Source organism: Leptinotarsa decemlineata, unplaced genomic scaffold, assembly GCF_025532065.1.
Source record: "Leptinotarsa decemlineata unplaced genomic scaffold, Ldec_3_MD MMD2_P_RNA_scaffold_9, whole genome shotgun sequence".
In the NCBI taxonomy this organism is placed as follows: Eukaryota; Metazoa; Arthropoda; class Insecta; order Coleoptera; family Chrysomelidae; genus Leptinotarsa; species Leptinotarsa decemlineata.
Window position 1 is genome coordinate 4,963,361 of NW_027412536.1, and position 12,891 is coordinate 4,976,251.

The 12,891-nt window shown below is 33.0% G+C and overlaps 1 protein-coding gene across 4 annotated transcripts in view; it reads right to left on the reverse strand.

Annotated features, from left to right (window-relative positions):
* GABA-B-R2 (gamma-aminobutyric acid type B receptor subunit 2) overlaps positions 1-12,891 on the reverse strand; it is a 374,454-nt gene that overhangs the window by 101,454 nt on the left and 260,109 nt on the right. For all 4 annotated transcript variants that reach the window (XM_074170501.1, XM_074170500.1, XM_074170499.1 and 1 more), the window contains 3 exons: positions 4,974-5,199; positions 4,765-4,921; positions 4,407-4,663 (listed from right to left, as the gene is read on the reverse strand). In XM_074170501.1, the coding sequence (XP_074026602.1) occupies positions 4,407-4,663; positions 4,765-4,921; positions 4,974-5,199 (640 nt within the window). The remainder of the gene's footprint in view (positions 1-4,406; positions 4,664-4,764; positions 4,922-4,973; positions 5,200-12,891) is intronic.

Genomic DNA, 12,891 nt, shown 5'->3' on the forward strand with positions numbered 1-12,891 from the left:
ATAAACTATTTAATAACACAAGCATTTATTCACTAGGTCACCTTTACACCTTATGACTCCTTCTTTGACACTTTTCACTTCAATAATCAACATTTTTCTTATAAAAAACTTAATTTAAAAAAGAATGCTTCTCCTATTTGTAGGTTAGATACTAGTGACATTTCAGAAAAAAGCGGTTGGTATTTGTCGTCACGTACTATTTCAAATTCGTAGATTTGAATTTTTAGTTTGACGTGAGGAAAAAATACAAAATGAATTTGAATGAAATTCATAATTTAGTGAAAGTAAGAAACAATTTAATTCTATATTTGGTTCAAGTAGGAGTGTTTGCAGCAACAATTCGTTGTACTAATTGCAATGAAGAGTGCAAATTAAATTATGACACTTTATGGTATAGATGCAATAGAAAGCGGATTATGAAAATACCGAAGAAAAAAGCTCAGTACATTTGTTGTAATTTTAAGAAAAGTGCCAAAAACCAATTTACGAGCTGAAGAATGAAGGCAAAAAACATTTGAATTACTTCAGGAATATTGACTGCATCAGTCGTACCAACCATATCTTAAAAACGTAAAATACAGTGATATGTAACCAAAAAGCAACTCCGTACATTTTTTAACATTTTTATAAGAAAAATGTTGATTATTGAAGTGAAAAGTATCAAAGAAGGAGAAATAAGGTGTAAAGGTGACCTAGTGAATAAATTCTTGTGTTTTAAAATAGTTTATTTGGTGAAAAAGAAGGTTGAAAAGTTTCCCTTTTCTGAACTTTGAAGGGCCGTATCTTTTTAAATACGGGAGAGCGCCGTTTTTTTTCTTCCGGATTCGTAATCTACGCATCAAAATACGTAAGTACAGTCAAAAATTTTTTCAAAATCGCCGGGTGTCCAGAAAACGAAAATTTACCCATAAATGAGAAGTTGATGTTTTTAGGTCAGGAAATAGAAAAATTTCATGATGAGCTTTTTATAAGTCAATCAGAATTAATCAAGAAAACTTTGGAAAAATTCAAAATGTATAATTGCAAACCATCAGATATTCCAATTCAACCAAAAATACAAAGTATTATATGTAAAGATAATAATGAGAGAAATGTAAATGAACTTGTTCATGAAAAATTGCCTTATAAAGAATTAACTACCTAACATTATGTTAGATAGTCGACCTGATTTGAGTTTCAGCATATCATATTTTAGTCAGTTTCAAAATAATTAGGTATAATAAATCACATTGGATTCATCTCAGAAATATTTTAAGATATTTGAAACTAACTGAAAATTATAAACTTAGATTTGTAAAAAACAATATTTGTAGAGTCTAGTTGATTTCATTTGTTGATTCCGATTTTACAAATGATCCAAATGATAGAAAAAGCATAACTTGTTATGTAATTAAAGTTAATGAAAATGTTATATATTGGAAATCTAAAAAACAAAATATTGTTGCACTCTCAAGTGCAGAATCAGGATATATTGCATTGTCAGCATGTGTAACTGAAAGCTTGTTTCTGGCCCAAACGATTTTTGAAATTTCAAATAATAATGTTTATCCAATTGAAATATTTGAGGATAATCAGTCATGTATTAAAATGGCATCCACTTTAGAATCAAAAAGAACAAAACACATTGATGTCAGGCATCATTTTGTCAGAGAATGTTTGACTCAAAGAAAAGTTAATTTGAATTTTATGAGTTCTGACCAGCAACAAGCTGACATTTTGACCAAACTATTAGCAAGAACTAAATTCATTACTTTAGATAATTGCTAAATTTGATAGATTATTAACATGCCTAGAATTGTGGGAGGATGTGGAAATGAACACTTTTAGGCTATTGGTAAAATGTGTTATATTGTAGTGGATATATTAAGAAGAAGAAGAGACAGTTAAGTTATTATTAAAAACAGCAGCTTTTTGTGTGTGTTATGAAAACTGATGTTTGCATTATCTTGGTTTTATTCAACACCAATAAAACGTTCAACAAAAACCCAAACTCTTTTTAATCCACGGAAGCCATCCCATACTTTATGCCACAGATGAGACAAATGTACTCATGTCACGATGTCAGTATGTAAAGACATTCATATGCTTATTTGATTCAATCTCAGCCACAGGAAACTTGTTTATATAAAGTTGTGGAAGTGAAAGCCAAAAATCTTTCTCTCAACTACATGACTGTCATTTGAGGTTTAATTGCCGTACCTAAATCACTCATTTTTTGGCGTGGAATAAAGTTTCTACAACGAGGAATTACGGAAAAATATCAGAGTATCTATTCGAAAATCCTATCATGGATAAGTGAACTGCGTCCGATGACTAGGAGTGAGTATTCTAATCACAGACAGACTCTCTATCCATTATCGGAAATCATATTACATACAGTCATCGTTACTTCAAATGAGACTAGAAGGAATGACGAATGCAGCAAATATCACATCGGTTTAAAACTGAGTCTTCAGTTTAGTACCGGATATTTTGAATCTGAAGAAGTGTGTTTTTTGTATTTGGTTCAATCGATTACTAGAATTAGTAGCCGTATTGCTTGTTAATTCATATCTGCATCAAGAAATTGCTTTTTTAAATTAACCAATTCATCAAGTTCTGTTAGTGTGTTTCCCAGTCATGTCATTATATCATTCTTCTGCGGATATTGATATATGGGGACAGTTGAGGAACAATGTTTGACTGTGAGTCTGATATCGTGCGACAGTATTCACATCTCGACTTCCTCACTCCACGAAGTATAGGATCTTCCAACAGGGACTTCCGAACTTTGACAATTGATAACGGACATCTTGTTGAAGCTATATCTGTCAAATTAGTTGTCATTCATTCAGTCTGTTTTGCCAAGTCGCCATAGACGGATATAGCATTCAACAACACGTACAAGTAAAAAATTGTTTTTTCAAAATGTGTGATCTCTTTGGGCAACGATAGAATACACACTACGATAGAATACTACTGATATATGATCCTAAATATATAATGATTATCTTAATTATTTTCGCACAAGAATAAAACATCCCCCTGTATATGGTATCGATCCATATACACACTCTTCTCTTATACCTGATTTACTGAATATTATTGGAACTGTATGCAACATGAAAGTAAAGAAATATATAGTTATTACCATGTGAAAACATTAAAACTAACAAATTCGAAAAAAATTACAGGTTCATTCTTCTGAAATGAAACACAAGTATGAGGAACTATCAACAGACCCACTCAATCGCTTCTATCTGTATAATGGGCATAAGATGGTATAACCCAATAATATTCTTAATATTGAAAAAGGGAACCCAATTCATAGTTATATGGTATTTTCAACAATACCCAGAACTCCATAGGAAGTCCAACTGACCTACTTCTGAGTTTGTAAGCTGCTGACTTTTTACCTCAAGTCAAAATGCGAATAACTCCCAAATATCGAGAGCATTTCTCGAAACCGTATTTCACTCTACACGATACTTTTTCAAACTCTGTAGGAAATTCCACTGACCTACTTCTGATTTCGTACGTGATCCTCTTTACCTCAATTCACCTAACCACGAATAATTAGCAATACTGAAACCCTTCGCAACATGATCAGCCCTACCCGGGGGATCGTAGCGACTCTGTCAAAAGGCTGCGAACTACTCGCAGGTCCGCGCAAGACTGACTTGATTCTTTTTCGTTTTTCAAATTTCATTCAGTTAGGTGATGGGGTTCAAATTCCCCCAGGATGGTCCCACCCGATCAAAATGACTGAAATCATTTCCAAGACTGGTACTCTTAACGTTATCTACATGTTCGGCGAATAAGTCCACAGGAACTACCGAATGGTCCCCGATATCTCTGATATTGTAAGCCTGTTATTGATATCTATATGTCACTACAGGGTTATTTTGAAATTTCCTTTGTCTCCAATAGTAGACTATCCCAGACGGGTTCATTTATTTTCTCATCCGGTACTTGAAAGATGTTTTGGTATCTAACAGTTGCCAAAAAATAATATATCTAACGTATATATTATTACAGTTGGAGGTCTGGGGGTTGTTATTAGGGATGCATTTATTGATTTTTTTTTCTTTAGAATTTTTGAGATTTTTGAAATCAGTTCATTTATAATCCTGTTTTATTCATTATTGCTATTTTCAGATCCCTGAGCAAATGTCGCAGTTCAGTCTGAAGGGATATTATAAGTTCTACTTTTGTGACATTGATTAACGTCATTAATCAACAAAATAATCACTAACTCAACTCTTCGGAGTAATATTATAACTTATTTTGATTTGAAATATTCACCAAACAGATGATTGATTTTCCATGAAAATTGTTGCTGGTCCTAGGACGACGTAAATCCCGAGAAATTCAAATAATTAGTCACAACAGTACATCACAATTCATTGCTTAGTAAATGTACTTACGTATGCTTGATAGTCCCGAATCCAAGCCTAAAAATATGATACTAGTATATGTAAGCATACAGCCAATTATTATCAAATTATTGAGTTGGGGACTAGACATTTTTATATAGCGCTGATTCCTGTGTTTTATATTGAAACCCAGAAAGACGATTGCCATTATTATTCCACAAACTGCCAGTGTTGCTAATATTGCATAAACGGTTTTGTTCACTCTTGTATGTTCAATTATGACCAGCGTCCTGTCTTTAGGAGGATACCTGAAATTGTGTTTTGATGAAAATACTCAATATTTCATTTTATTGTGTAGCATGTAAGAAGCGAAATCGTTTTTCACTTTAGCTTCCTGCTTTGAACTTACTTTCCTATCCATTTTAGGGGTGCCCCGAGGGTAAGGTCCAAATGTTGTGTTGCAGCACTGTACTCCCCTACTTTAATCTCTTTTCCGTCTTGAAACTGCTTTAAAAGTATGCTAGCTTTTCTTTCATTGTCGTAAAATCTCACTGGACCTGTTACACCTAGTCAAAAAAATTAGTTACTAGAAGGTTTGTGATTGGTTCGTTCTATCACCTTCAAAACTAGTATTGTGTAACGCATCTAAAAAAAGTCTCTCCCACATCGGATCACGATATCGAAAATCATTCACCGTTTCGTTTCTCCGAAAATATTTTACTTTGTGCGCTACGTTTTGTATAGCCAAAGCAACTGCCCAAATTCCGTCATAAGTGTACCCATGAAATCTAGAATACTCTTGACCTCTCCTGGAGTCGTATTCCATTCTATACTCGTCAGCTGTCTAAAAACAATCAGGTATTTCAAAATTAGAGTAAAAATTACTTCTCCCAACACCAAAATATTGCAGTTATGATGTAGGAAGCATTTGCTTTTGTGTTAGATTTTTAACTACTCCTCACGCCTTAGCAGTAGTTTTTTGACTGAAAAACATATGACTCGAATGAAATGAAAAAAGAAACACTTTTGTCTAAATATCACGGTAGATTTTATTTATACGACCGGTTTCGGGTTTGACCTCGTTATCAAGTATCAAGAGTCTTTTATACTTGATAATGGGATCAAACCCGAAACCGGTCGTATAATTAAAATCTACCAGTGGTATTTAGACAAAAGTGTTTTTTATTCATTTCATTGAAGTGATCACGATTACCATAAAGTAAACAAGTCATCTGTAAAAAAATCTGTTTAAAATCTGTTTTTCCGTTAACCTGCTGTCGCACCCTTATGCACGACAACCCTCAAAAGTCTAAACTTGTGCGAGCTAAGGATTAACGTGTGATTTCTAACACATATTAGAAAAATATATGGGAAACAATTTTACTGTGACCAAGAGTTAGTTGATAATAACATATTATTATTATTTTTCAATATTATTTCCAGCGTATGACAATAAGGAGAGTACTAGGGGATTTTCAGAAGGTTTGAGAATGGGGAAGCTGTCAATTTGTTGTATATAGGGGGCGCTAAGTGTTTGTCATCAAAAGATACATTGGTTATATGGGAACATTTGTGATTTTTCGTTTTTATTCAGAGAAATGGGTCGTTGTGCTTCTTTCGGGAGTTTATAAGTTTCCTGAAGATACTGTTATGAGAAGAAAATGGGAAAAATCTTTGAGGATAGTGAAGTTCAAATGTACTGATCATTCTAGGTTATGTGGTGAACATTACAAAGATTCTGATTTTGAGACTACTTCAAAGTCAACTGGTAAGTAGGATTCATTCTACCTACTTATATGTGATATTGATTTTATAAAATTTTATAGGATTTTCACTCCAAAGAAAATTTTTAAAAAAATCAGCTGTACCTTCCATATTTCGCTGTACTTCGAATTCTATCAGTCCACGGATGTTGAGATTAGAAAAAAGGAATACTAAACGTGATTTGGCCAGCTAGTAGTGAATCATCTGGAATTTTCGAAGATAAAGATAATCAGCTTCCTCTCAATGGTAAGTATCCAATAAATAAATTTATTATATTGACTGCTCAACCACCACTATATTCCATTTGATTTTCAGATATCAATTACCTAGACCTCTCAACAATAAACTGCCTCAGAAGTTACTTTCCACCCCGAGGAAGATAATCCTGATAAGGAAAGCCACCTAATCAGCCGGTCCACACAAACACCAACTTCATTCAGATTATTTTCCAATGATAAATTTCTAATGAACAAAAAATCTGTTCTTTATTATACAGGTCTCTCTTGAGGGATATTCTCGAAATTAAAATGTCTATCATAAGCCTCTAATCTGAAAACAAAATTGAACCTTAAAACTTGCATGTTTTTGAGGTTAGAATAATGTTTATTGATTATTAGTGAAAAAAACACAAAATATGTGTTTTTTTTTTCATTAATATATTTCTTGGGAGCAAATTGGATGCAAAAAACTGTCTTTATAATGAAAGACTTGTTCAAATATGCAAAATTATGAACCTTTCCACTAGATCAGCTTTCTTCCCTCCCAGGGTTGCACCTCTCCTCTGCAACTCCTTCTTCAACTGGGCGATACGTCATGTAGAATACGTCTTGAATTGCAAGCAATTTAAATAAGAAACTTTCAAATAAATCAATAAATAACGGTGGAAACTTTGACAGCTAATGACCAATGTGACAAACACTCAGCGCACTCTGCCGAATGAGTTTCCCGTAATCATTCCTATCTGCTCTGCTAGTTTGACTGAAATGAAAATCCTCAAAAAAATTGATCCTTACTATTTTTTTAATATAGTTGATTTTCACTTATGATAATGATGTGACAAAACGTAGACCTAATAGAAATTTCAGATTCATTTTGTATACAAATATTTTTGAAATTGAAGTGGATAGGTACCATTCATTTGAATATTTTCCTTACATAACAAATTGGGTTAAAAAAACGATTTATAGATAATTTTTGGTTTCAACAAATTCTGTCGCATCTCGAAGAAAACTTTCAGTGTGATGTTTCAGAAGATCTAGCAAGAATCTTTAATACTAACCAAACCATCTTCAAGTTATATTATTAAAATGAAAAAAATTACTCCAAGCTGAAAACATGTAGTGGTGTCGACTTAGGAAAATCAAAATCTATCAATTTAACATTTCTATAGTTTCAGTGTCACTATGTTTCGGGTTTGAAGGCCGTGGATTTTTGGAATTTCTTCCTGACGTTTCGCTGGCATGAGTGACTAGCTTCCTTAGAGATTTATACATTCCGAGTTGATATCTCCGATGACTGGATAAACCGGCTACGTAACGAGTATTTATGTTGACTTCTCAGGTAGTTTGATCTGCTGATACTTGTAACTGGCTTAGGTGAATTCTGTAAACCGTGTTTATATTGATTAAGGTAGTTTGGTGTGATAATACCTGTACCTGAATTTGGTGAATTGTTAATAACATTCGTTGACCTTTTTCTACTTGTCGTCATGCTGTTTGCTATTTTTGAACTTCTTAGAATGGGATTTTCTATTTGATTGAGGTTCACAGCTTCTTCTTTTCTGTTGAAATTATCCATGTTTTTATAGATCTCTATTGCCTTCCATACCAGTCGGCTGTAGTATCCCTGGTGGGGGGCAATAAGTTCCGTATTTTCAAAGAGAATCCTGTTGTTTCCTTCACTTAGTGCGTGTTCTGCCACAGCTATCCTGTCCATTTGGCCTAGTCTGCAGTTTCATTCATGCTCCTGCAGCCTTGTTTCCATGGATCTTTTGGTGGTTCTGATGTTATACCTCCTCACAAACCCACCAAGAATATACAACAAAGCCTCAAGTCAGCTACAGACAAAAATAATCCACTATCAGCAGCAGGGGTTTTTCGCTTTACATCCACTTGAGTGGATGTATAAACCTCTGGGGAAGCTAGCCACTCGCGCCAGTGGAACGCCAGGAAGAAATTAAAAAATTTCACGGCATTCAAACCCGGAAAATAGTGACGCGTGAAAATCTTAACCGTTTTCTATAGTTTGTGGTTGGAAATGTTCATTACTGATACCGACTTCAATTGTCTGATTTGAAATCTGGGAAAATAAATAAAAAGGAAATAAATGTAGTGTTGTATTAATTGCACAGACCGAAATCTTCGTATGATTTAGTTAAAATAGAAAAATATTAGCAAAACTGAATAGGCAATAAGTATGTGATGAACCGATAACTGTTCATCTTAATTAACGAATAATGCACCGAAATTAGGTCAAGCTGAACTAACGTGAAAAGAGTCGAATGTTGGGTCAGATTTGAGTGTCGTAATTATTAGGGCTTATCCAACCGGCAAGAAATCAAAGATTGTCGGCGAGTAATAATAATCATTAAGTTGTCATAATAGACATCAAAACGATAAATAATGGGGTCGGAAACCCGCGTTAAACAAAGGAAGTCGCGCAGCTGTGAGTTGCAGGTGTTCAAATTATTGCATCATTATTCGTGCTATAAATACGAGAATGAAATTTTCATTGAGTCAGTCTAGTTTGGCTAGTCGAGATGAGACCCTCCCCGTTAGTGAAAGTTTACGCGAAATCAGTTAAAAATGTTAGATAGTTCAGTTTGATCAGATCAGTGTAATCCTTCGAGCAGAACGTATCTCCAGAGTTACAGTGAAATTCAGGAAATTAATGAAAATGCAGTAATCAGTGAATAATTCCGGAAAAATAATGCATTGTAAATAACCGTAATGTTTGAGATAATAATATTCCGAAACTAAGAATCTAAAAATAATAACCGATCAAAGTGATTCGATAAATTGGAATCAAGAAATATTGCCGAACTATAAGTACCAACTTGTGGTATTGACTTGGATGTTAGCAATACGTGAGTAAGAGGAAAATCGTAAGAAAATATATTTTTAACTTTTCCATCCGAGACTATTATGAACCTTTGACGAGTGAGTAAAGAACGCCCATCGAGATACTAAATTGTTTAATCTGATAATCCTCCCTGATCACGGAAGCTTATTGAGTTGCTGATATGATGTGTTGTAAATTATCCTGTTTTATGAATTATTGGGTTTTGTTGATATAACTGTTGTGAATTGAATTTGACCATGATTCACTGTATTATGTATATGTATCTATGAAATGGAATGAACCTGAATATGTACCGATTTATTATTGTATTGATGATTCGATATGGATTTTGGACTTGACATTTTACGTAATGATCACTGATATTATTGCTGTTGCGTTTTATGAAACTTTGTGCCTTGTTAATAATGTGTTTCAATGTTTCTCTTGCAGTCATTGTTGTATATTTATGTACGCTTACAAGGTTGTATTAAGTACTGGTATCATATTTGAAATGTTATAAATGACGGATGAACCTTTTGAAATTTTCTTATGTTTTGTCTAGCGTGAAGACATTGAGAACGAATGTCTCACATTTTATTGAATTTTTGCCCTAGTCTATCTTAGTTAAGTAAACTGGTATGCGTAGTTACGATAGTAAATGTTATGAACACGATCGTAAAAGTAAATGAGAAGTATTTTTGAAACTGAATACTGTTTCGGTATTATGTGTCCCCGATATTGAATATTTTTGCTGAACCTGTTGTTTTCTGTAACTGATACATGTATGTTTTAACCTTGAGTATATTTTAATGAATGTATAAAATGTTACGTTGTATCATGATTCAGTAGTTTGAAACTTAACACATAGTTAGCCTCAAAAGGTCTCACCTGTTTGGGGACAGCCGCTCGTTTCTAGACAAGTTTTTGTTCTTACATACCCACGGTGTTTCAAACCGTATATGTTTTATGTAACTGATACATGTATGTTTTAACCTTGAGTATATTTTAATGAATGTATAAAATATTACGTTGTATCATGATTCAGTAGTTTGAAACTTAACACATAGTTGGCCTCAAAAGGTCTCACTTATTTGGGGACAGCCGCTCATTTCTAGAGAAGTTTTTGTTCGTACATACCCACGGTGTTTCGAACCGCTTCGAACATCATTTCTGATGTAAATCGCTCCTGTTGATGATCTTGACCTTCCCTAATATTTATAAACATTCATATCAAGCTGAAATTGTAACTTTGCCCCCGGTCACCGTACTACGACAAAATGCTTGATGTGCATTCATGCAACTGTATTTGAAGATAGTTTTATATTCCTATATATATTATAATCGTATCAATTTTGATGACTATGAATTTGCAATAACGAAAGATGGAATTGTGAATACTGTGTGTTTTTGTTTCAGAATATCGAAGGTTGAAAATATCTTTCAATTCATGTATTCACTTGAATGGATTTGAATTATTTTATGACGATTTTTCATATTTGTCTGTATCGTTACATTGTTATGTTTGTATGTCCAAGAACTCAGAACTCCGAACAAATGAAACTCAGGTTATCTAAAGATAATAGATTCGTCCGGTATCTATATCAAAGGATGCTATTTTGAATGGGAATTTCGAAAAAACTACAATACGAAATGAATCCAAATACCATAATTGAAATTTAATGTCAAATGTCAATAATCTACAATAATGTCCTGAATAAAATTCAAGATATGAAATGCCACTTTTTGTTATATCGACCCAACGAATCCGAATTTAAAATGACAAAACTTATTTTCTTTATTTCTAAAATGTCCTGTTTTTGTCAACCTTGTATCTTTCAATATGATGTTTATTCATCTCTATAAAATCTGGTATATAATTTTTTGTTATTGCATATTTTTGACAACTCTCCCTGTATAAGGTAAGTTTTCATTTTCAAAAAAAGATGTGTGTGATATGTATTTTATTTATTTTTGTAGTAAATTATAAAGCCATTTATATAAAATATCAACGTTATTGAGACTGCAGCTGAACAAATTTCCTTTGGAATGACCCATACAGAATGGCGTGTTTTTCTCCAATTTTGGAATACACCACCATGAATCTTCAAAATCTTCCAAATTCACTACGGTTGTGTATATATTGAATAGGCGCAGTCTGTCCAACAAATCCCTGAATATCGACGAATTCTAGCCTCATAATGTGCCACTATAGACTGAAAAAAATGGAAACTGCTGAGATTTGAAACTCGTTCTGGAAAGGTTGCTATGACTGTTTTGAATGTTGTTGAGATGACTCTGACTGATACTGCACACGTTGATGATGTATCATTCTAAAATAAATTCGATTTTCAGTACAAATATACACTGAAAAAATACTTTTGTCAACAGAGAGGGTAATGTCTTTCATGAAGTGATTGCTACACTTATAATGAAAATAAAAAAAATCAAGTTTCATTCAGAATAACGAATTTAAAACACATATTCTGCACGTACTTGTTAAAATATGCCTAATACTGGTGATTTTTGTATTATGCTTTTGGCTGCACTGCCTTGACATATAATGAAGTTTATTTTAAGTTCTGTGTTCCTTGATGTAGGTTGTAGAGGAATGTAGTGTCGTCAAGTTGGAAATACAAAATAAAATAGAAAATGTATACGGTGTTTTGATAAAGTAAAACAACAAAGTAAAAGGAGTCTATATTAACAATACTAAATGAAGAGAAAATTTTGTATGAAAACACTACTTTATGCAGATCATATTTATGAATTAGAATTTTAAAGCCGAACGAAAAATACTGTATACAACCACAAACTCTTTGCATATTAAATGGAGAAAAAATTGGAAACAGTACTAACCTTAATTTCGTACAATTTCAAATGAAACGACACGATTCGGTTTTCCAATGTCCATCAACCCTTTGAACACAATAGCGTATTTTCCTGATGAAAATTCTTGTGAGGGCGATACGCCTCCGTCACTCGGTGTGGCAAAAATGATACTTTATCTCCCAAATCTAACAAGACCGCCTCACCAAATTCTCCTTTTTCGATTTTGGCAGTGAATATCTGCTACTTTGATACTTGGCTTTCTCTTCACGACCGAACTTTCATTCAACTTTTGTAAATCCATCTGCGAAAAATAAAAAACTTAAAGTTTTATGTTTTGTTTCACAATATATGCGAATATTATTTCAAACAAACCACGACATGTAAAACATTTGACTGAAATCATCCAACATATATATATATATATATATATATATATATATATATATATATATATATATATATATATATATATGCGAGCGCTTTCGACAGTTGGTAGTACTGTCATCTTCTAGGCAGCCTTCAAACTGAACTGGTCATCCTGTTGTCTCAACAGTTGTTGAGACACCAGGATGACTGATGATTTATAGAAGATATAAAGCTTCAAATCCTTTTTGTAGAATCTAATATTGAAATACTCAAAATAAAAGAAAATTAGTTGCATCAATCAAATATATATATATATATATATATATATATATATATATACCGGGTGTCCCACATTTTATGTGACAGGCAATATCTGGTTTGTTGAAGGAGAAACACAAAAATGTTTCATACAAAAGTTTTAGGAGTTCATGAGAGTTGTGGAATTCAGTCAGGAATCATTTTGAATATGAAACAATTGCGAAATTGAAAGAGGTGCATTCGAAAACAAATCTTTAAT